This window comes from Podarcis vaucheri (genome assembly GCF_965113315.1).
Source record: "Podarcis vaucheri genome assembly, chromosome: 1".
NCBI classification, from domain to species: Eukaryota; Metazoa; Chordata; class Lepidosauria; order Squamata; family Lacertidae; genus Podarcis; species Podarcis vaucheri.
The window spans coordinates 115,488,852-115,514,032 of NC_138759.1; the positions used below are offsets into that span (position 1 = coordinate 115,488,852).

The 25,181-nt window shown below is 39.1% G+C and overlaps 1 protein-coding gene across 4 annotated transcripts in view; it reads left to right on the plus strand.

Annotated features, from left to right (window-relative positions):
- NCKAP1 (NCK associated protein 1) overlaps nt 1–25,181 on the plus strand; it is a 46,197-nt gene that overhangs the window by 16,105 nt on the left and 4,911 nt on the right. For 2 of the 4 annotated variants that reach the window (XM_082200801.1, XM_082200803.1), the window contains 24 exons: nt 1,645–1,737; nt 2,008–2,064; nt 2,707–2,849; nt 2,945–3,035; nt 4,224–4,361; nt 5,659–5,707; nt 7,250–7,406; nt 7,886–7,942; nt 9,234–9,330; nt 9,462–9,568; nt 11,429–11,561; nt 12,848–12,929; nt 13,602–13,660; nt 15,199–15,344; nt 16,095–16,227; nt 16,829–16,948; nt 17,394–17,533; nt 18,162–18,293; nt 19,855–20,073; nt 20,567–20,697; nt 21,108–21,205; nt 22,681–22,774; nt 23,470–23,552; nt 24,448–24,528. In XM_082200801.1, the coding sequence (XP_082056927.1) occupies nt 1,645–1,737; nt 2,008–2,064; nt 2,707–2,849; nt 2,945–3,035; nt 4,224–4,361; nt 5,659–5,707; nt 7,250–7,406; nt 7,886–7,942; nt 9,234–9,330; nt 9,462–9,568; nt 11,429–11,561; nt 12,848–12,929; nt 13,602–13,660; nt 15,199–15,344; nt 16,095–16,227; nt 16,829–16,948; nt 17,394–17,533; nt 18,162–18,293; nt 19,855–20,073; nt 20,567–20,697; nt 21,108–21,205; nt 22,681–22,774; nt 23,470–23,552; nt 24,448–24,528 (2,640 nt within the window). The remainder of the gene's footprint in view (nt 1–1,644; nt 1,738–2,007; nt 2,065–2,706; nt 2,850–2,944; nt 3,036–4,223; nt 4,362–5,658; nt 5,708–7,249; nt 7,407–7,885; nt 7,943–9,233; nt 9,331–9,461; nt 9,569–11,428; nt 11,562–12,847; nt 12,930–13,601; nt 13,661–15,198; nt 15,345–16,094; nt 16,228–16,828; nt 16,949–17,393; nt 17,534–18,161; nt 18,294–19,854; nt 20,074–20,566; nt 20,698–21,107; nt 21,206–22,680; nt 22,775–23,469; nt 23,553–24,447; nt 24,529–25,181) is intronic. The other 2 variants (XM_082200802.1, XM_082200804.1) reach the window with 1 other exon arrangement.

The following is a 25,181-nucleotide window of genomic DNA, read 5'->3' on the forward strand; positions in this document are numbered from 1 at the left end:
GACTTCAGTCTATTTTGTACTGGAAATGTTCTTAATTGCTTTTTGACTTTGATATATGATGTCTATGTAAAGACAAAGTAGAAATGAATGGCCACATTGACCTAGATACACAAAAAACTAGAGTGGGCAGGATTTTTCATTTTTACAGTAGCCAGGAGTCATGAGATGCCAACCTTCAATTTCATAGTTCTGTTGACTGTGAGAACCAGCTTTTTTATGAAACAGGGAATGCTTTCCATTTTTGTGATCCATATCTGTATAATGAAAATTGAATATGGGTAAAAGTTTTTCCCCTCTATTAATGTCAAATGGAAGAATATAATTTTAAAGTGTGATATTTATCAATGAAAATATCAGTGAAAATCCCTGTGTAACTTTGTGGAAGACATTGTCTATCTAGTTTATGCTCACAACTGTGTGGCATAGATGTGTGTTTTTTAAACATTTGAAGGGCATGAAATTATTATTTTTTAAATTAATATAGGAAGTTGAAAGTTGTTCTAATTCTTCGCTAGTCTTTTGTGTAACTTCATTCTTTCCCTTTCTACTGATTAGTTTGTATTCTGCAGGAATAACACATTTGAGCACTGCTGAAAAATACTGTGTGAAAATCTACTTTTATAACTACTGAATATCCTTGTATTCATAGTCTCTCTTCCATTTCCTCACCAGTGTCTAACACGCTATCCTCTTGCTTCTTTTTCATCTTTGTTTCTTTTGTTGCTTGTGTTTTAATGTATATTGTGTTATATGGGACTGCTTAAAGAACCGTGACTGTATTTTATGTTTGTATCTACATTTTATTTTGCATGCTTAACGTGGCTTTGCCTGGATATTCTTTTTGGTAAGTTCTGAATTTAAAGCGTATTGTTTTCTCCGTAGTAAAATCTGTAAACTCTGCTGTCACCTCTTTTCCCACCTCAAGAAATCTGTCCTTATTTTTTTTCATGCTGATTTGTGCTCATAAATGGTTTTGCTTTGGCTAATTACTCGTATAACCAATTCCTTTTTAACACTCTCTAATCTCTAGTACTTATAGTTAATAATTTTGGTACTAATGTGTACTAATTAGCTGGTAGTTGGCGCTTATTAGAAGAAGCGTTTAGTTGCAGAATGCGGGCACCATCACTTTCTAACATGCTTGGAAGGATTGCATATAGCCCAAAGGTGTATCCTTGCTTCTACCTTCTGCCCCTTGGCCCATGTGGATAGGGAGGTATGCATGTGCAGCAGTGTGCTGCCAGTTCCTGGAATGGAAAGCTAGCTTGTTTGCTACTTGCCCATCTAGCCCTCCCTCTCCAGGTCAGAGTCTGGCTTGGACAGAGGTCAGGAAGGGGAAGCAGTGCACTGGCTTCCTGTTTTCTTGACAATTGCCAGCAGAATGGTAGATGCTTACATCAATGGGAGGGAGAGTGACTTATTGAGCTTAAGATAGGAGGAATTGTGCCCCATAGTTTGTTCATATATTAAAATCACAACCATGAAGACCTTGCTATTGGAGAAATGCACTAAACATTTGATCACTGCAAAAAATTGTGTGCCTGCTTCTTGCAAGTATGATTCCTTGGCTTTCTTAAAATTATGCATTTGTTTCCAAGAACTGTTTAGTTTATATGTGTGTGTGTGTGTGTGTTTGATTTGTAGCAACAGCTTGCTCAGCTGCAGAAAGAGAAATCAGAGATTCTGAAGAATCTGGCTTTATATTACTTCACGTTTGTTGATGTTATGGAATTTAAGGTAAGACACCTGAAGTACAGATCAGCTGCTCTTGCAGGCCTTGATAGAATTTCACAACCATTGAGTGCAGATTAAATAATTTATTATGAATTGCTTTTTAAAAGTGCTTTCTATGTTAAAGTAATGGATATTTTTAAAATTGTTTTTAAAAAAACATATTGCTGTTATTGGCTGAGGGTGTGTTGTTTTTCCCCCCCAAATTCAGGGGGAAAAGTCCAGTAATAATTTCAGTAAGCAATCAGATTTTTCCTTTCCCTTTTTGTTTTCAAGGACCATGTCTGTGAATTGCTGAACACTATTGATGTTTGCCAAGTCTTCTTTGATATTGTAAGTCCATGAAAGTTTTTAAAAAGTCAATTGAACTGCAATTCTTAATACATTTACTAGCGAGCGAGTGCAAGTGAACACATTGGGAAATTACTTCCAAGTAAACATGCATAGGATTACACTGCGCAGCTGAGATAAAAATGACCTGAGTCCTAAATAGTTTAGGCCTTTATAAATCAATACAAATACTAAGAATTGTGCCTGGAAATGGACTGGGAGTTGAAGTGGCTGTTTAAACATTGGTCTTGACCTATTCCTCTAATTGCAGTAAAGGTAGAAAATGGTCAAATGATGCCGTAGCTCATTTCCAATGTATTAGTTTTGACTGGGAGTTTTGGTCCTCTATGTATGCACTGCTTTCTAACATAATTCTTGGAAATATTTGAAAAGGCCATTCAGCCTGGAGTCCTCTAAGAGTGAGTCCATTGAGTTGTGCTAACCTATTACACATTTTAGTGTTTAGAATGTGCTACAGTAAGTAAAGTTAATATATTTAAGGTGCTTCTCTACGTTTAATAGGTGCTAATTTTAAATTGTTTGAGACTTTTCAATTGCATATGAAATGTATGAAGGATTAGAACTTGAAGATGATATGAGTAATCTGTTATAATACAAAACCTTTTTTTTGTATTTCATTTCTAGACTGTAAATTTTGATTTAACAAAGAACTACCTAGATTTAATCATAACCTACACAACACTAATGATACTGCTGTCTCGGATTGAAGAGCGGAAGGCCATCATAGGGTTGTACAACTATGCTCATGAGATGACACATGGAGCAAGGTAAAAATGCATAGCACACTGAATGTCTTTTTTGTGATGATTGGGAGCATGTTATAAAATACATTTTCCTTAATCTCGTTTGTTGCTTTTTTTAGTGATAGGGAATACCCACGTCTTGGCCAGATGATTGTGGATTATGAGAACCCTTTGAAGAAGATGATGGAGGAATTTGTGCCACATAGTAAAGTATGTATAAGCCTTTTTCCTCTTTCTGAAAATTTGTCTGACTGTCTCTCCCCCCTTTTTTCTGAAAATGAATGTGTATAAGTTTTTTTAAAAAATAGAAAATTGAGGATAAGCAGTTTTTAATAAAATTGTCAAGCTTTCCCCTCTTTCTGTGTGCATTTAAAAGAATTAAATAGTTCATTTAGCACTATAATGGAAAAGTCTTCAGGATATTTCCATATAGGGTCCTTTTTACAACCCAAACCCATGATAGTTTGTAAGGTTAATGGCAATTCTGAAGATGTCTACTTAGTAGAGGAAAGTTCCATTGAATCCATTGGGGCTTATTCCCAGGAAAGTGAGCATAGGATTGCAGGCTTAAGTGTGGGAATAAGGTACCAGCACACCGAACACCTCTTCAGACACAAGTGTGGGCCTGAAAAGGTCAAGTTGGGGATGTGCATGCACAATCCCTGCTGCAGTGTTTCCCTGCACACCAATACTACTTCAAACCTTCCCATATTTAGAAAGAAGGTCTGAAAGGGGATTCTAAGCACATTCAGGTGAATGCACTTAGAATTCCCCTTCAGACCCTCTCAAAATTAGAACACCTGAAAAGGGGACCGTGCATATAAACTTCCCACTTTTAGCCCTTGTACATTCTCCACAAAATCCTGAGGTCTGTTATCTTCACTTCTTCCCAGTGTTGCTCCTTTCTGTCCTACTCTGCCATGAGTAGCCCCATCCTTGCAAAAAAAGCAGAGTAGGAAATAAATATTCCGTGCCCATGACAGTTTGAAGCAAGTTTCGAGTCTTTGAGAAATGATCAAATTGGTTCTTCATTTACATATATTTAGCTAAAGGTGGCTTTTGGTTCAGCTTAGAAATTGACTGTAGGGATAACATGCTTATACTGTATCCAGATTCTCTTAATATCAACCTAGTTATTTAAGAACTTACAATTTGCACTTTAAAATAATATTTTAAATTTTAAAATACTTTGGCAAAGGTTCAAGTATGGGAGACAAGGAAAAAATATATCAAGTCCCAGCATTTCTCTCATACAGCGTTGGATAGACATGAAATACATGACCATTAGATGCTTGAGAGTACTGTAATAATGGAATAGATTAGAAAATCTTAAATTGTATTTATTGTACTTAACTGCTAATCGTTCAAAACAATATGTTTGTATTTACTGTGTTCTAGGCTCTTTCAGATGCCCTAATCTCACTCCAGATGGTCTATCCTCGACGAAACCTCTCAGCTGACCAATGGAGAAACGCACAACTCTTGAGCCTCATCAGCGCTCCCAGCACAATGCTTAATCCTGCACAGTCAGACACAGTACGATACTTTACTTTGATTCAATTCTGTGGAACTTAAAGTTTGTGAGGTTTGCTTTTGAAAATTCCCAGCTGAGGTTATTCATTCTCTCTCTCTCTCTCTCTCTCTCTCTCTCTCTCTCTCTCTGTGTGTGTGTTTAATGAGGCAAGACTCCCCCTGAAGGAACAAGTGTGCATTTTGGGGGTACTTCTGGATCTACTGTTACTCAGGGCACAAGTGGCCTCAATGGCACACAGTGCCTTCCATCAGCATCAGCTGGTGGCCCAGATATGATCCTTAATTTTGCTGTTTGCAAAAGAGTGTTTGCACTCTAGTAACCTTTAGATTAATTACTGCCATGTGTTATATGTGGGGCAGCTGATGAAGATGGTTTAGAAACTGCAGCTAGCACGGAATTTGGCAGCCAGATTTCTGACTCTAATCTGAGTGTCTAGCACTAATTCTGTCACAACTGTGCCAGTTACCAATTATTTTCCAAACTCAATTCAGAGTTATGTTTTTGATATATAAAACCTTATGCAACTCAGGACCCGAATACCTCAGGGGTTACCTCTGCTCATATGAACCTACCTGAGCTTCATTCACCATCAGAGACCCTTCTCCATGTGCCTTCTCTGAGGGACGTGTGGACAAGGAGTGGAGTCATAAGTCATAATGGATATGGGCAACTTTGTCCTCAAAGTGTCTTGCAAATGTGTTGCAGCATTATACCAAAGGTTCTGTTGCATCTGCCCCTGGGCCAGATTTCCAAAGCTCTGCTGAATAACACTGAGAAGATGTAGAATAGTTGCTTCACTACAAAGTAGGCCCAGTAATAGTCTCTTGCTAGTGTTTGAATAACCTTCCCATGAGTTTTACTCTACCTGTCCTCCAGCTCTCTTCCCACTGCCTCAAAGCCAGAGTGAGTAACAAGTGGATCTCAGATCACTTAAGATCATTTTGATCTGTGTGCCTCATCAGGCGGCTGGGTCATAGCAAAGATTGTCCATTTGTTCCTGGAACCAAAAAGATGTACCATAAGCTCCTAGAGTTAGAACTGCGCCCAGCATATGGACCATGCCAGAGTGTGCCCACACAAAGGATCAGGAAGAGTTGGTTTAGAGCAAACGTGGAGAAGCCCTGAAAGTGTACTTTAAACCCTTTTGTACCCCTGAAGCAGCCCTTCCCTAAATAAATGATTTCACTTAGAGAGCTGTTATTATTTCATCAGCCTTGTTTAAAGTATTGTACCCAGAGCTCATGTATTAACTAGATTGCAATGTGTCATTTTCTGATGACAGCTTGTTTTTACAAACAGATGCCATGCGAATACCTGTCTCTGGATACAATGGAGAAGTGGATCATATGTAAGTTTGATGTTCTACTGAAGTGCTTCCTGTTTCTTTACAGCTGTTTTCATGTATAATGGAGCCATGAGGTCAGTTCAGATGTAACAGTGCCCACCTCTTAGCCATGGTTAAGGGAGCAGGAGAATTCATTCTGTCTCCCAAGGCCCAGTCTTCATATGTGCAAAATGCACTCACAGCTTAGCAACATAATTGTAATGAAGGTTTGGTCTTTATCAGGATTCTTTAACAATTTTCAAACCCGGTTTTAAAACAAACTGTGCTTAGCAATAACCATGGCTAGCATTGGTATTGACTTAGCTATTAGCTTAGTGAAGACACTGGGCGGGAGTGTGCAAGGAGCTCATATATGGGAGCTAGGCTGAGGCTATTCTGATCTCATTATCCCATTAATAAAAGGCAATGTTACAATTGTGTAAGCTCTAAGTGCTGAGGTATTGGAATTTTGTAAGCATGTTCCAGAGCTAAGCACTTCTAATTCCATTGGTATCTATGGGGAAGTAATAGAACTTTTAACTACCGTATTTTTCGCTCTATAGGACGCACTTTTTCTCCTTCAAAAATGAAGGCGAAATGTGTGTGCGTCCTATGGAGTGAAGACGCCATAGCCCCGTGACCCTCTCCCGGCTGGAGAGGTGACGCGCGGCTATGGCAGGAACCCCTACAGCCCCGTGTCACCTCTCCAGCCGGGAGAGCGCGCGCACAGGGCTAAAGCAGCCCCCTGCGACCCTCTCCTGGCTGGAGAGGTGACGCGCGGCTATAGAGGCTCCTGCCATAGCCGCGCGTCACCTCTCCAGCCTGGAGAGGGTCACGGGGTGCTTCTTTAGCCCCGCGCGCGCTCTCCCGGCTGGAGAGGTGACGCGCGGCTATAGAGGCTCCTGCCATAGCTGTGCGTCACCTCTCCAGCCGGGAGAGGGTCGTGGGGGGCTAAAGAAGGTTCCCAAACCTCCCCCCCCCTCCATGGACCCCTTGAAAATTGCTGAGGATCTTAGTGGAGCACTTAATGATTTTTCAGCTTGTTATAGCAATTGTAACACACTGTGCTAGATGCTGTATGATTTTTAATTGTGTTTTTAGTCCTGCTTATTTCTTCTTACATTAGATTTTATTGCATTCCATGGAATTGTAGTACAGGGGAATCCCCACTTACATGGGGGTTCCATTTTGGGCCAGCCGTGCGCATCACCAGGATGTGTATAAGTGAGGATTACCCCATTTCGCTTCTGGCCCTGTTCCACCCCCTTTTTTGCACCATTTTCTGCGTGTGTGTCAGCTGGAGCGCACATGCTGATTGCATTCAAGTGGGGAGACACCTATACAGTTAAATGCAATATAAGAAATAGGACAAAGAATTAAAATACCATTAAAATCAATATGAATATTTAATACAATGGATGTGTCATCTCCTATCTTCAACTACAAATCCACTGAATGCTACAGACCACCTTAATGAAGCTTGTGGACCACTGGCGGTACAGACAACAGTTTGAATTTGTCACCATGAGTTTTACATAATGCTGATTTCTCTTTCTCTTTTCAAAGTTGGGTTTATTTTGTGCCATGGAGTCCTGAACAGTGATGCAACTGCTTTGACCCTTTGGAAGCTTGCTCTTCAAAGCAGTTCTTGCTTGGCTCTGTTTCGGGATGAAGTTTTCCATATTCACAAAGCTGCAGAAGACTTGTTTGTAAACATAAGAGGGTACGGTTTTTAAAATATAGATATAGATTAGATTTTATTGCATTCGCTATATATATGTGCATATAGTGGCAAATGAGAGATAGATGAACAAGAGAAATCTTGTGGAATTCAGTGATATCTAGGATTGAGATTGAGAAAGCAGCAGCATATGCTCTCCCTCCTTTTACTTTACTCCACATAAAATACCCCACTTTCCTTTACCCAGGTTCTTCATTGTGCTTGAATTGGGGTTTTTTACACCTAATTCTTGGAGTTGCTTTAAATTTAAACTTTGCTTTTGGTTGCATGCCTTTCAACTTTGTTCAGAAATTGAAGCCTAGCTCCACGTTCACTTATTCATAAGTCTGAGATGGCATTTGATCTAAATACAGGACCTTAACACTGGTTAGTTAAAGGCAAGTTGTTCTTTCTGATGCAATTGTAGAGAGATGGGAAGTCTTTATCACCAATATGTTTATACATTTTGTTTACACTTGCAGCTATAACAAACGTATTAACGACATACGAGAATGCAAGGAAGCGGCTGTATCACATGCGTAAGTGTACTGTAAAATATGTTTTTATAAAATACTACTAATTACGTGTTTTAGTATTTAGCCAAATTATACAACTCTGTCAGCAGTTTTGAAAGATAGTTGCTTAAAAGTACCTCATGGCAAACAAAAGAATCTCCTGCTTGTTTTGGGGAGAGAGTTGCCAGTTTCTCTTTCCTCATCTGCTGCTCCTACATACTTGGAAGGTCCATCTCTCCGTAGCTGGTTTTGCTTCCTGTTCACCAGCTGGATCTTTCAATCCAAGCCTATATTTTATACGATGGATTCCACTCTGTGTTTCCTTACATTGGGAATGGAGAACTTCAGGGCCAGGGGCCAAATATGTCTCTCCACACCCCTATCTGGCCCTTTGAACTCTCTCAAGGTCACACACACACACACACCCTCACAGGCCACATCCCTTGCAGTTCTGCTTTGCACTATTCTTGCCTGACTGGAACATGTCCTTGAACTCTGGTAATGCTGCTTGGATGGAGGGCAGAGTGGTTACTGTGTGTACCCTACTGTACAATGGTAAAATTCATATTAAGTACTCTGCCCGCTTTGACCTCTGGCCCCATCCACTCTGGGCATGTGGCTCATGGAAGATTGCCCAGAAAAGAATTCAACCCTGGGATGAAAATCATTTCCTACCTTTGCCTTACATAGAATTGTAGAGCTGGAAGGGACCCTAAGGATCATCAAGTCCAACCCCCTGCAATGCAGGAATATTCAGTTGTCCCATACAGGGATCAAACCTGCAACCTTGGTGTTATCAGACCACCTTCTAACCAACTGAGCTCTCCAGGCGTGGCTGGTCAGATCTTGGATATTATTATTTAGTACAGGGGTGGCAAATATGTGACCATCCAGGTACTACTGGACTACAACTCCCATTATCCATGACTGTGGGTCATGCTGTCTGGGGCTGCTAAGAGCTGGAGTCCCCCAAAAATCTGGAGAGCCACATGCTTTCCACCTCTTTTCTCAGACCGGCTTGCTGCATACATTACATAAAAGTCAGAGGCAATGTTCCAGCCAATATAAAAAACTGACTGCCAAAACAGATTTTACATAACTGTTTTCTTTAAATCTTTTTTTCCACTGGTAACATGAAAATGTAATGGCCTCACAAATGTATTAAAACTTGATCTTAAGGAGCAATATGAGAGGTGGTTTTTAAACACCATTTTTAATTGAGAATGCACTGCCATGGACTCTAAGCACAACTTCAAATAATTTTTGAAGTATAGTATATTGGTGATTAATTGCAGTATTTGTATTCTGGAAACAGTGGTTCAATGCACAGAGAAAGACGCAAATTTTTACGGTCTGCACTGAAAGAACTAGCTACTGTCCTGTCAGATCAGCCAGGACTGTTGGGTCCCAAGGTAAGTAAGCTTAGTAAGTAGAAGGGAAATTATTTACGGGCACAATCCACAGAGTTCATTTCCATTTGCTGTACATTCACTTATAATATCTGCAAAGGGAAACATTTTAATGTGTGTTTGGTTTTTTCCAGGCACTTTTTGTCTTTATGGCATTATCGTTTGCTCGTGATGAAATTATTTGGCTTCTACGACACGCAGATAACATGCCAAAGAAGAGTGCAGATGATTTCATAGATAAGTACGTTTCATATTTGGTATATTTTAAAATTCAGATTTCTTGCATGATATGGAAACTGCTGCTGCGAAAGCACTTTGGTACAGGGTACTACTACTTGTTTTTTTTCTTCTTCTTCTGGCACATTGTGGTCTTGATTGCATTGATATATGGAGGCTCTTTCCTTGACTTGGTTGATCACTGTTATTCCTAGATATGTTAAAATAATGTTTCCCTTCATTGCTGTGGGATGTGAAAACAAAATTTTATTAAGATACATTTGTGAGTGTAATGAATGCAAAGCTATTCAGTTCAGAATAATGTGCTGGAATTCATATAGCAAAGGTCTCGTGTCTATCTAGCCACGTCCCCATACTCAACTCCTTTTAACAGTCAGCATGCATTGGGCAGGGTAGTGGTGAAAAATGCCACATTGGCCTTAGTCCAGAGAGCTTACGTAGAAGCTTCCCTAAAAAGATTTCAAACATTTTCTTTGATTCTTCACACGCCTGCTGCTACACTGTAGTCCTGCCTTGAAATGACATTAAAAGTGCAATCCTATACATGTGTACTTAAAAGTAAGCCCCATTTAATTCAGTGGTATTTACTCTCAGAAATGTGTGTATAGGAGTGCAGGCTAAGTCTTAAGAGCAGCTTATCATTCCTGTGTGTTTGTGTGTTCAGATCACAAACAAAAGCTGCGCTGAGCGTGCAACAGTTAATTGCATAACTCTCTAGTCTAGATTGTAACCATTTCCAAAGGGATAACTCTTAGTCTGTTTCAGCAAAAGCAGCAGAGTCTTGTGACTCTCCAAAGTACATCCAGTAATTGGGGGATAGTTTCCTGGTGTAAATATGAAGCCCTCTTCAGCAAGTTGTACAGTCACTTTTTCTAAATAAATTAAAAAATTGTCCAGTAGCACATTAGAGACCAACTAAGTTTGTTCTGGGTATAAGCTTTCGTGTGCATGCACACTTCTTCAGATACTTAACTGAATCTAGATTCACTTTTTCTGTCTTTGCAAATTGTTTCTGTATTGAAACTTCACTTTTATAAATATAAACTAATAGTTGAATGCCTTTTTCCCAACCGGCATGTGGTTCTTCACATACATAAAGTTCCATTAGCTGATTTACGTTTACAAAATGTAGAAAATCCTGATATCACAACAAAATAAACAAGTAGTGGCAGGCCTTTAATAGTTGTCCAAGCTTGGTCTGCTAAGATAATACCTTCAAGATCAGTTTGGCGATAGTACTCCAGGATCCTGGAAGAATGTTGCCTTCTCTTGTTCAGCACCCAGCAATCTGCTCCCCAAAACAACACATAATTTTCTAATCAGAGCAATGTAAGAGGATGTGTGCCATGCACTTTTATTGATTGTCAGTTCTAGAGGATCAACAGAAACATTTGTCCTGTAGGTTGTTTTCAAAAATGTTTCTTTTGAACTTCAAAGCCTGTTGTGACCCAGCCCTTAACATTTTCTGCAAGTAGCTTCCTACTGGGCTTGAAAACAAGAGTGGTGATGTCAGCAAAACCATCCCTCTTTGTTTTCTTAATTCCACCGCTTCGCGCCCCCCCCCCCTTCTTCCAAATATATCTTTTAATAGCTGTTTTCTTTAATTATGTGGGCTCACTGGGGCAAAGCTAGAGAGCTTTTTCAGTAATAAAGCGAATGTGTTTGTTTACTTAATTATGGCCTTCCACATGTAGTTTCCCTGCTAGCGTTCTCTCTATCTCACTGAAAACTTGGATATACTTAAGTAGCAAATAACCATGATTTAAGGACCAATAAATAGCCTGAAAATGAGAATTTCACACCACGACATTTTTCACACATGCTTACATTAGTCAATATTCTTTGTTTCTCTTTCGTTCCTAAGGCACATAGCGGAGCTGATTTTCTACATGGAAGAGCTCAGGGCACATGTACGAAAATATGGCCCAGTTATGCAAAGATACTATGTGCAGTACCTATCGGGCTTTGATGCAGTTGTCTTAAATGAACTTGTGCAGGTAAGTGGTGAGGATATTGCTATAAAAAGGTTACAAGTACTGAATTAAGTACTGACTTGTTGATTTTCATCCTGAGTGAATAAATGCTAAGAAGTTAAAATACCCTTTAAAGTATCCTGTAAGGTGTGAACTTCTATTAGGGAACCCAAAGACTAAAACAGGATATACGGGTTCCATAGAACCTACATATTTTGTACAGACACCAGTCAATCACAGATACATAGTTACTATCAATCACTGAAAAATGACTATTTTACTTTTTCATTGCCCACTAGATGGAGCTCAGATTTTATACTACACAACATATCCGCGTAGATGTTCAAAATTTAAACTAGTAGTCATCCTGTAGGGATAAAGCTGCTTGTATTCGGGAAGAAATAATCTTTTTGTTAATTTTCAATAGCATGTAGTTAAGATGACATTGTAATGAGGGAAGGCTGTTTGAAAACAAAATGGAGTCAGTCAGCAACCAGTGTCTCTTCTCTGTAGTTCTCAGCCCCTTTAATTGTGTACATTATAGCATTTGTTTATTACATCTGGATGGGCAGGGGAGCTCTTTAAAATGATCTTGCTTTCACAAATAAATATGCAGGCTCCTACTATACAGCACTCATAACTTCCATTATTTTGGACTACTGCTAAAAATGTGCTAAATTCTTGATTCCCTATATTGAGAAACAAATTACAAGCATCATAGACTTGGTGGATTAAGTGACATTAGGTGGGTGAAGTGATATTGTCACCCGTGAAATAATACTAACCCCAGTTTGCAACCCTATGTCAGAAAAACAGTTTCCACACTTTAATTGCCCAAGTGAAAGTCTGAAAGTTTGTGGGCTGATTTTGAGGTGGTGCAAGGAGAGAAAGCAGGCTTTCTGTATACAGCTGCCCTTCTTCTCATGTACTTCACACTCAGTACTCTCTCATACATAAACTATGTGCATCTTAGTCCTACATGTGCTCCACTGGCACCACTCACTATTTATCCCGCTACTTTTTAAATTTATGTCCTTATATTTATATCCCACGTTTCTTTCATTGTGGAGCCTGTGTGCTATTCAGGCAGCGATAAGGCCCAGACCTAATTAAGTGGTGGCCTCATGTGCCTTCATACCATAACCTGTGATCTCATACACAGACAACCACCAGGCTGAGGTCCAGATGGAGCTGCACAGAAGTTTCCTGCCAGCCCCATATCTGTTGATGTGTTCTCCACTTTATTGTGATGAAGTGATAGTTGTGTAGCTGGCAAAATAACAGTAGCGTCCTGGTTTCTGATTTTTTAGAATCTTTCGGTATGCCCTGAAGATGAGTCCATCATTATGTCCTCTTTTGTAAACACCATGACCTCCTTAAGTGTGAAGCAAGGTAAGTTATGTATATGTAAGCCATGAACTTAAACTATGTCTGCCATAGCAAAATTGGAAATAGTGTGTCTTAAGTGGGTAACATGAAGTCCTGCAGATTTTGTTGGGTCGACTCTCAGCACCTCCCTACAGCTTGGGCAATTGCAGGGAAGGTGGAACTTACTGTCCAAGACAATCTGCTGCCTTAGAGAGTACTAATTCCTGTACATATTGTGGATAGATATGTAACATTCAGATCCTCTGTGCATTTCTGCATATAGAGGGCACTGCCATGTTCATGAGAGGAGCATACAAGCCTTGTGAATTGCTGCCTTCTTCTGATGACTTTTGGAAACCCTACATTTGCTATCCATTGGCTTGTGAAAAACTAAGGTTGCAATCCTATATATACTTGCATGGGAGTTAATCCCATTAAGTTCAGAATGGACTGGACTGTAAGGCATGTATACTTTTGAGACCGTAATCCTACACATGCTTACCTTGGGAATAAATTATACTAAAAAGCGTGGGTCTTTCTTCTGAGTAAATACACATAAGACTGCTCTGTAAATAAGATATACATGCCAGCTCTCCCCACCCCTCCATTTTTTGTTGACTTTAAATATGTGTATTAAGTGGGTGAAACATTTGTCCAAATGGTTTTTTTCATATTTTGTTTTTCCACATGTTGCAGTTGAAGATGGGGAGGTATTTGACTTCAGAGGAATGAGGCTCGATTGGTTTAGATTACAGGTAAGAATTACTATTGTGCATTCTTCAAAGCAATATTGCTTTCCCTGTGTTAAAGAGTAGATCAGTTTTAAATCAAAGTGATTTAAAATAATTGATTTAAATATTTGAGTTCACATTTTGAAATTCATGTATTCCCAAACAGGCATTCAGGAAGGGAATGGTTCACAGTATGAGCAGGGTGTTTTTCATAAACAAACAAACAAACAAACAAACAAAACAAACAGGTAAAAGGAGGATAAAGCCAAGATCATGGTGGAGAAAAATATGTAGGCTGACTAGTTTTGAGTAAATTCAGTAGTAGACTACCATTGCTTTTGCTACTGCCCATAATATGAATGATGCAAAGTTGTAAAGAAGGATAGATTAATTCATATGTGTTATTCAGAAAAGGCAGGCATTGTGAAAAGGAGATGAAATATTCAAAAAACCTGTGCTGCTTTTACTTTTTAAAGTAGAATGGCACATGAAATACCTGAAGTAGCATATATCAATGTACAAATTTAATCTGAATTTAAAACTTTTTCATAGGATAAACTTCAGGAGCTGTTTTCACACACACACACCCATTGTTCAAAGCAGGAGCACAGAATTACATCAAACAGTTTCAGGAAGCGTGAAATAGAGTGATAAGGATAGAAGAAAAGTCTGTAATAACAAAGCTGTACGGCCAAATCAGAGTTGAGAAGGTTATGTCCTGTTCTTCAACACTTTATTACACATACTCAAAGAGAACCTTTGTAGAAAGGTCACATTGCCAGACACTAAGCCAGTCATTTTTCTTAGATGTTGGTTAGGAGATAATGTAAAAGGCCTGGTTTTCCTCAGTTGTTCAAAGAAGTTGTAAAGGCAAACAGAGCTGGAAGAACATACGTTCCTTTTTATGCAATGCTGGATTTAGGTTTGCTTTTAAAACAAAAAACCCACCTTCCAAAAATAAGACAATACGGTATATGCTTCAAGCTCTGTTTTTTGAAATTGGGCCCAGTAAATCTTTGGCTACAAACTAAGAGGAATTTTTGAACAACCAGCCCTTTTCAAGTAACATCTGCAGCAGTAGCAAAATAGTATGGCATTACTATGCCCTGATATTGTTTTGATCCTAGTAGGGTGCCACTTTGAAAATATTTACCTTTTCTTCAACAAATATTATAAGCAAGTTTTGTCTATAAATATGAATTTGACTCTTAAGTATAAGTAAAGCAACTGAAAAATAAGGCTTGCTTAGTGAATCCTTAAATAACTTCTTTTGTGGATCTGTACATTTTTTTAAGTCCCAGTTTCAAGAATGAGCAAACCCTCAGCATGTTCCAAAAGTAGATAGGGAGGAGTAAGGCAGCTTAGAATGGGTTGTATTTTAAACTTAACTTGCCCCAAGCAAATTAGAGCAAGCTACAGGGCTACCATGTGTGTGTGTGTGTGTGTGTGTGGATTTTGCTCATTTTTAAAAAAACTAATGCTTGCATTCAAGTGAAGGCAGATTTTTAGATGAGAATTAGAACCTGGATAATGTGAATTGTTACTTTTTTATGTGTCAACAGGCCTATACTAGTGTATCTAAAGCTTCGCTTGGCCTCGCAGACCACAGAGAACTTGGAAAGATGATGAACACAATCATTTTCCACACAAAAATGGTAGATTCCTTGGTGGAGATGTTGGTGGAAACATCTGATCTTTCTATATTTTGGTATGTTGTTAAATATACCAAAGCTTCCTCGTGGTTGTGATTTTTGTTTTGTTTTGCTCTTGGGGAAGAGCCAATGTGCAGTCAGCTGGAGACTGTCTTGTATTTCTCAGGTCTCCTTCTGCAGCCGCAGCAAGATAACATATTCTGTACAAAAGAAAATTACAAATACCTATCTCTAGGATTTCTGTGAAGGGAAGGTGCAAATTATGAAGTGCTATGAATGTTTAAAATGCAGTGGGAGTAAGCTTAAAGGAACTCAGTTGGGACTTCTGAGTAGATGTGTTTAGGATTGCCTGGTTAGTAAATTCTACATGCTGTAGAGGGTGGAAGTGAGTAATCCTAACCTATGCTGGGTCTTACTAGTCCTTTTGGAAATTTTAGAACCAGCTTATACTACCCCTAAGGGTAACTTGGGGGTAGCATAATCCAACACTTTGCACCCCCCATCAAGTCATTGATTTTGCTGTGCTACAGTACACGTAGTGGGAGGTTTAAATAATACATTCTTTCCCCCCTGCTTTCAGTTCCCTTGGTAATGTAAAGTGCCATGAGTGCAACTCTTTTATTATTAGGATCTGGTACAAGTGCATGTAATTGCTCAAGTTCAGTGATTGTGTGGACATGGGATAAAATGGCTGGCATTTGAAATTTTTCATGTGCTTAGTTGCATCTGTTAAATTGTTTTTTGTTTTGTTTTTTGTAATTACTTTGTCCCAGTGGAATGAAAACTTAACCTGTGTTTCTGAACAGTTTCTATAGCCGTGCTTTTGAGAAGATGTTTCAGCAGTGTTTGGAACTGCCCTCTCAGTCCAGATACTCCATTGCATTCCCACTGCTTTGCACTCACTTTATGAGCTGCACCCACGAGCTGTGCCCAGAAGAGGTAAAGAACCCATAATCTTCTCTTTGATATTGGTTTTCACAAGAAGAGAGTAAGGTAGAGAAACATAAGTAAATTGGGGGCATGGGATAGAGAAGTGTGGCAAGTAAGTTGAAATTTACAGCTACAAAAACTTGTTTCTTAACTGTGGTTTTTTAGGGAGCCACATTTGATTAAGTGGACATTTTAAGTTGTATACACAACGAACAGTATCCAGTGCTCCTGTTCTGCTAGTTCAAGGAATGTGCAGATACAGAAGTGAAATTTTCCCTCCTGCATCCCCTGTGCACCTTCAAAATCAGCTCCGGAACGACCCTCCAGAAAAAGGGGGGGCACAGGGGGAGAAGAAGTAACGGAATTCCTGTGGTGCCAGCAGAGCTCTGCTAGAGCAGCTTTGGATACATTTATTTTTTAAAAAAGCAAGCTTTTTGGATCTTCAGCAGATAACTTCTGGTTGTGAGGCTTGATTTGTTGCTGTTCCATGGTTCAGTGTTGAAATGAACTTAGTGCAAGCATGTTTCACTTGATAATGATTTTTTTAAAATGTTTTTAAGCACCATGGCAACAATTTAGAAAAACAAGGTTTCTGTTTTTATCTTGATAGAGACATCACATTGGGGACCGTAGTCTTTCCCTTTGCAACATGTTCCTGGATGAAATGGCTAAGCAGGCTCGGAACCTTATCACAGATATTTGCACTGAGCAATGTACTCTAAGTGACCAGGTGAGAATTTAATTTTAGTCCCATTACCCTGCTGTGGCAAAGTTTCTGTATGGGTCACTGAAATAATGCACATTCTTTGTTTCCCTCCCTCTTTTATTTTCCTTGGGTTTATTTTTAGTTTGCAAGCCCCTTGGTGTAGAGTCATCACATAAATGTGCCATCTCCTTTGTTCTTAAAATATGATAAAGTTTTCCATAAGGTTCTAACAAAGTTCTGCTCATAATATTTGTAATAGAAGGCTGTTCTTCTCCTGTTCTTAACTAGAAGGAATAGTAACTATATTGAAATCACTTGAGTTGGTATTGAGTAGTTTGCAAGTAGTCGGTATATTGGAAACAAAATGAACAGTTTAAAATCGAAATGCAAAGTTTGATTTATTTAATGGTGATGGTTTTTGTGAACTGCAGCTCTATTTTGAAACTAACTGCATTTATTTTTTTTTAAGTTGCTGCCAAAGCATTGTGCCAAAACCATCAGTCAAGCAGTAAATAAAAAGTCAAAAAAACAGACGGGTAAGAAAGGAGAACCAGAAAGAGAAAAACCAGGAGTAGAAAGCATGAGAAAAAACAGGCTGGTGGTGACCAAGTGAGTCTTTTTCATCCTTATCTTCTCTTTTGAATGTTGCTTAACAGGCAGTCTAACTTCTTGAACCAATTCACTGGCATTTTGTAGATATAATTTTTTTAAAAAATGCTCTTGTGGGTCGTATCCAGCTGATGTCATCTGCTGACCAGAAGGCATCAGGCATTGGAACACTAAGAGAGGAGGTTTCCATCAATGGCTTCCTCCAAATCGGCTGCAGACTGGGAATTACTGGAAAATATATCCCTCCCAATTTCACTGACTGGTACCTTCTGTCAGTAGAGAAACACTAGTTGGATGCCATCCTATGTGTTTATATAAAAATATGTCATGCATTCCTATCCTGTAAAACAGCCTTACCTTTATGAACAGTAATCCTTTTCTGCATTCCCATTTAGCATGCTAAAAAAAAATGGGTGAGGTATATTAATCCTGTCTTGTACGTATATGACCTATGTCATTGTTTTTAGCATAGGGAAGGGTAATATGTGGCTGTGCTTTAAAATAGCTTATATATACTTACCCATCTTTAATGTTTTTTGGGTTGAGGTGGAAGGGGGCTGTAATAGTTATGGCTTTGCTTATGTGGCTTACATGTTTGTGTGCATATTTTTTGTTTTGTCTTTTGCAGTCTAGACAAACTGCACACGGCACTTTCTGAGCTCTGCTTCTCAATCAATTACGTTCCAAACATGATTGTGTGGGAACACACCTTTACCCCAAGGGAATACTTAACATCACACCTGGAAATCCGTTTTACCAAGTAAGTGGTACCAACGTGCACATTTGATACTTAGTTGTCTTGAGTACTTTTAAGAATACTTTAAGCTGCTTTTCATTATATAATCCCATTAACACAAAATTTCCCCAGTGATAGAGGAGGTGGAACAATGTATCCCTAAAATCAGTTAAAAATTTCATGAAGTCACCCAGAGCTCCTCATGCAGCTGCAAACTTAAAATGAATGTCTGGTCTGGGCAAAGTTATATATTGTACTAATTTCAAACTCCACAGTCTCTGTGTGTCGTCTGATAGTAATCAACCACACAACAAAAGGTTTATTCTGGCACTTCCTTTGTACCATGGCAGATGCTTTTTTTAGTGTTCCTCCTTCCACAGTGTCAAGATCATATGAGGGACTACCATGTTATGGCCTAGTGCTTGTGATGTTGCTCAAATGGTGTGGGAGCAGATTCCACACTGCAAAGGGAGCTTTGTGTGATTCAAGTCTTTAAAAAGCAATTGTGCACTAAAGAGTCAGCAGTGCTGGATTCCCAAAAAACAGACCATTCTGCCATTAAAAATATGGTTAGTTTAGTAGCCCGTATAAACATGTTTTTGCTATTTATATCGTGACTATTTCTTAGTGTGGGTGGGTTGGTTGCTGTGCCATTTTTATTTTTGTTATGTGACAGTTTCTGATAGAAATCTCTGAAAGCATGCTTGTGTCAGAGGCAAGCTTGTAAAAATAACTAGCAATGTTCTTTCAGCATTGAGACTTATTTGCTAGAACTTAATAAAAGCATTCATTTTAAAAAATTTATTCTCGTCCAATATAACCAAATAATTAATCTTGAGCTGACATTGCCCTTCTTTTTCTTTTGCTCCAACTTCCATCCAGCCTAGTGGTTGCCCATACATAACAGTTTCTACCTGCTAGTTTCAAAATCCCCCAAATTTAAGGAATCAATCCTATTTTACAAAAAGAAAAATTGTGCATGCATAATTCTAATTATGTACATTCAAAGTTGGTGAGTGGGAGATGGAAAATGAAAGATTCATATCCTGCTAGTATGTGGGAGCTTTTAGTATATTGGCCGTGCCGTTAGCTGATTTAATAAGCAAATAGTAGACTTGCATCTCAAGGAAAAAGAGGAACAGATAGGAAACAATAATTTTAAAATTTCTCACAGCTGTAACTGTTAAGACAAAATTGGTACAAATTTTAAACAGCAAATCTGACTTTTATACAGGGGTCAAATAGATAGCAATACTATAGTTCAATATAAGATTTCTGAATTTCCCTCCATACATCTTTCTGTACTATGGCTGTGGGGAGTAGCTTTCTTCAGCTCCAGTTTGCAGCTTTCTAACACCCAGCCGCAGTGTGCTTTGGCAGTATTCAGCAAAGTCAGAGTAGACAGCAGATAATGTCAGAAAAGTACAGGTGCCATTTGGTGCAAATTTATCCCAAATTTAACCCAAATGGTCAGTTAACACTACATGCCAGGTCCGAAGAGTGATGGCTCACCTTGATATTAGGCAGGACATAGCGCTCATGGTTCACTTCAGTAGCATGCTAATAATTTTCTTTCTTTTCCAAGGTCAATTGTTGGCATGACTATGTATAATCAAGCAACACAAGAGATCGCAAAACCTTCTGAGTTGTTAACAAGTGTGAGAGCCTACATGACAGTACTCCAGTCAATAGAAAATTATGTACAGATTGACATCACAAGAGTGTTTAATAACGTCCTCCTTCAACAAACCCAGCACTTAGATAGTCATGGGGAGCCAACCATTACCAGTCTGTACACAAATTGGTAAGAATCTGAGATTTCATCCTGTACTCCTTTTGCTTTGTGAGATAAAATTTTTCATGCAGAAAAGAAAAAAATCTGGGAGGAGGAGAGTGCCAAGGTGAAAGTGAGGCAAATTGCAGCTTTAATTTGAGCTGTGCTCCGCTTCTCCATGCAACTTGAAATTGAGATAATGTCGAAGAAAAACTGAATCGCATGCCACTTGAACAATGGATGCCAATAAGCAACAGCGTTTAGCTTTCTATTGCATACTAAAAGCAAACTACACTTTTATTTAAAATGAAGTTGCTGACTATTCAAGGGAAACGTCACTGAGGACTATGCAATTCTTAATACATGTGTGTTGATGTGGCTTTACATGGACTTTCAAGATCAACTCTCAGTGACAAATTCAGTGTCAATGCAGCTTTCATCAAAGTTAAGGTGGTAAATGAAATTAACGGTAAGGAATGTTTGTAGTCTACTGTGAAACTAGATAATTGTTTCTTTCGTGAAGGTATCTGGAAACCTTGCTGAGGCAAGTCAGTAATGGCCACATAGCCTATTTCCCAGCGATGAAAGCATTTGTGAACTTGCCTACTGAAAATGAACTGACATTCAATGCAGAAGAATATTCAGACATATCAGGTGAGTTTTCCCAAGGCTCAGGGTGGGTGGAAAAGCCAAGTCTCATTTTTATACCAAACTTTGGAGACAGTAAGCAGCACTACAAGTCCCCCTTGCTGCTTCTGACCCTCACTAATATCTAAGGAGAACTAAGGCTCTTATCAGGCCTCTTGGCCTCTGGTAGTACAGGCTAAGCTAGTTAAGACGGAGGGTTTTCATTTTTATTTTCACCTATTTAATATTCATACTGTACTGCAATACATAGCTATATTACAGATGTTGAATCTTGAGCATTTGAAATAGGATCCTGAAAATTTAAAATGTGTGACATGCAATAGCCTTTATAGAATGAATTAATAAAATATATTTTGTTCATTAAATTAAGACAATATAATTGGTTTGCAGCAGAATAAATGCTTTTTCTTCCTCAGAAATGAGAGCCCTGTCAGAACTCCTTGGTCCATATGGCATGAAGTTCTTGAGTGAAAGCCTTATGTGGCACATTTCCTCACAGGTTGCTGAACTCAAGGTAACTTCCATTGCTTCTCTTTGGTCATTGCTTTTATAATTAAAAGCAGAAGTTGCTTTATAGCAAGAATACATGGCCTGAATCCAAAGAACTACTTTAGACTAGTCCAAGCATTTGTACTTGCTCATCAGAGTTTTGACCCTTTTCCTTTGAATGAGGAACACTCACAACATACTACAAACAGACGTTTCAATTCTCCTCACACACAAAAGTCTTTTGTTATGATGTGCCATTGGTTGGAGTGACTTTTTAAGCAATATATGTCTAAACACTCTGCACAGAAATACTGGGGAAGATCTTCGGATCTGCTCATGTGCATTCTATTTCTTTGACCCCCCCTTTTTTTTTTTGAATGTGCATGAGCCTCAAGTCAGTTTAGATTGTATCCTGACCAGCACATAGTTTGTTCCTTGCTGTCCTGGTGCAAAACTTCAGTCATTACTTGTGTTCCTGTATGCTGCTTCTCCAGAATAGATGATCTTGGTTTGGGGGGTCTCTTAATTAGCTTATAGTTTAGCTTCTACTAACAGAAAGCATCAGGAAATGGGGAAGTGTCTCTAGCTTTGGTCAGCAGGGATAATAAACATGTGCTCCTTGGCCTAATTTTATGTGGTTAGGGGAGTCCAGCGAAAAGGATAGGGAGTTGGGGGAAGGATAGGGGAAGAAGCCAAAACAAATGGAGTGAGTACGGAGAGGAATGCACTTGGCAAGTGATTAATTCAGGTGTTCAGCCAGAGCAAGCTGTCCATCCTCCACAAGCCTGTTGGACAAGGAGGGAGAGATACAGAGAAGAGGGTAGTAGAATGGGGGGGAGGGGTGGCCCACCTATCACCAGCTTGCAGCTCTTGAAAGGGAAGAGAAATCCCTTTGGGACGAGCCAGATTGAAAAACCCCTAAGTTCTGTATTGAACTCAAGGGCTTTCAGTTGTCTGCCCTTAGTTTACAGTGAATAAATGTAAACTCGCTGGGGGTGGAGGGAGAGAAGGTTTTATTCATAGAGTTGAGACAGTGATTAGGAGATTGGTCCAGACCAGTCACAGAAAGTGTGTGCCTCTTCTTTACCTTGTGAGAGATAATCATCCACATGAAAACATATGGAAGGGAAATCCTAAAGCGGAACTAAGAATGGCAAATCGTATGCAAATTGTGTCTCACCCCCATGTTGTTTTCATTGCACATTGTGCAAAAGACATTCAAACTGTAATAATTCCATTATTCTACAGCAGCCCTGCTCAAGTTTAATGAGACAACTGGAGCAATAAGTGCTTTGTGGAACAGAAGAGAGCCTTTATTATCACACTGTATGCTTTTTGTTTGGTGCATAGCTGGGCCTTACCTAGTATAACTAGTCAGATAATGGGAACATCTGGATTTCATGAGCTCTGCTTCCTGCTTGCCACGCTGAAATGTCCTAAAGCACCCGCTTGTTACTATACTCAGATCTATGCCTGACCTGAGATCTTGCTTCGTCTTAGAAACTTGTGGTAGAGAACGTTGAAGTGCTAACGCAAATGAGGACCAGTTTTGATAAACCAGATCAGATGGCAGCACTCTTCAAAAGATTGTCGTGTAAGTAACTAGCAAGTAGTGCCATTTTAGTTTATGCTCCTAACTGGGAATCTGCATATAGTTTGAAGCACTGGAATTGGTGGGGGAGCATCTGCTACAGCCCCCAAAAGTGCATGCTGTCTTTTGTATAAATGGGGCCACCTCAGAGAACCTTTTGATTTTGGAAAGATAACCTAAATGTTTTAAAACTGATACGTTGCCTACTGAAGAGCTCCTTTCGGCTGGTCACCACGTTCTCCCAGATTCTCATAATGCTCACCCAGCAAGGAGTGAATTGGTGGATGAACGAACTATTCAATAGCTGTTGGAGCACTTTTGTAAAGGAATTAAAATTGCCTTTTGGTGCCACGTGAGGAACATTATTGTGAGTCTGGTGTGCCTTTGGTACTTAATGATGCTTCCCTGCCCCCCGCCCTTATGATGTGCCAAAAAAGTTGCTTCATCAGCAGTGGTCACTTTAATTTGCTGTTAATATTAGTCTGTCTGTGGCAGATGCCATGACTGGGTGATGCTGTGACACACACACACACACGCACACACACACAGAGAGAGAGAGAGAGAGAGAGAGAGAGAGAGACTTGAAGCTGGTGGAGAGGCAACTATGCATGGCCTCAATCTCCCACAGACATCAAACAGGGAGGGGCAGGGAGAAAGCATTCTTGTTCCTGGAATTTTCTTCTTCTTTTCCCCCCTAGCTGTTGATAGTGTTTTGAAGAGGATGACCATTATCGGTGTTATCTTATCTTTCCGGTCATTGGCACAAGAAGCTCTTAGAGATGTAAGTACTGCATTTGGCATTATAACTTTTGTGTTAGACATTTAAGCACATGCAAGCCTAAGAATAGATAAATAAAAGTAAAAAGTGATTAAATCGCTAAATACTAGCACATTCCAAGGCATTTAAGATTCTGTGTCTGTGGGGTAGGTGAAGTAGAAGCTCCTCCCCATTACATACTCCATTCTCAGATCTATCAAAACCCCAGAAAGAGATTTTTGGAACAGGTGTTGGCACCGCTACAGATACAGAACCCCAAAGTGAAAATACGTTGGCTGTTACCTGACTGCAACCCACTTGTCCCATATAAAACAGCTTTATTTGCAAAAGCCACTAAAAGTATTTGTGCAAGCCACATAAAAGACAGCGCTGTAGATTGTGCAAGGGATTCATTAATTTAATTTATTGTAAATGGTTGCTTACTTCTGGATCTTTCTTAATTAGGTTTTATTGGATTTGCTGGTTTTGTAAATGTATTTGTAATGGCTTTTAGTCAAATACAATAAATGATCAATTGATTGAATAAAACACAGCTTGCTTGTGCTGTGGTGAAAGGATTGCAACACTAAATACGAATAATCAAATCTTAATTGAAATTAAGTGTGTTGCATACGTATGCTGAAAGAATCAAACCTTTACCATTTCACATTTTATTTTAAAAAAATAAAATAAAGGAAATTAACGTACAGCTGTATTAGACCCAAAGCAATACAGTATTCAAAACTCTTGTTAGCCGGTGTTTTTCCACTCCTGCAAGATTCTGGCATGATGCTTCCAGGCTTCTTAATGCATAAACTGAGGGAAGAGGGTAGAATAAATGCAACAAAGTCATAACATGCTGTCTTAGGAGATACAGTAGCCAAAAGTAACAATTTTGTTGCATGCTTCTTTGTCTTAGGTCTTATCATATCACATTCCTTTCCTTGTAAGTTCAATTGAAGACTTTAAGGATCACATTCCAAGAGAGACAGATATGAAGGTAATTGCTTGTGAGAATAATGGGGTTTGTTTGTTTTTAGTTCTTTCTAAAATTGTATATTATGCCAAAAGCAGGAATGTATAGGCAGATGTAGCACTTGTATATATTTCTGTAAACCTCATTAAAATGAAATTAATATAGCTTCATACTTCTGTGGTTAGTTATGATTCCAGTATTTCTCTTTTGCAAACTGCTGGGAGTCACTGGTTTATACTAAAGGAGCAAGTCATAAAATAAAAAGGACACAGCATTTCAGAGGGAGTAATTCAAAAAAGTGTTTCAAACAATTTAGTTTTTGAGTTGATCAGCATCCATTCTCCTAATGGATTATGAAACCCTTTTGCGCTTTAGGCCTCAGAACCTAGTCTTGGTAGGCAGCATTAATTTAATGCATTATATGCTTTGGCTTAACAAAGTTTTCTGTTTGTCCAGTTTGAGAACTTGTTGGAATCTTAAAAAGTTGCTGTTGAATGTGGTTTCGGAGAGTATACAAGTTTTTGGCAGAGGGGCATGTGAGAGAGATGACAGCCAGCTAGCAGAAGTGGCGCTAATGGAGCTTTTCACTATAAGCTAGGTGTATTGCTGCCACCAAAGGTGCTTCTGTTCTTCCATGGTTCCATTCTCATGTGTAACTTAAAATGTGAACATTGAAA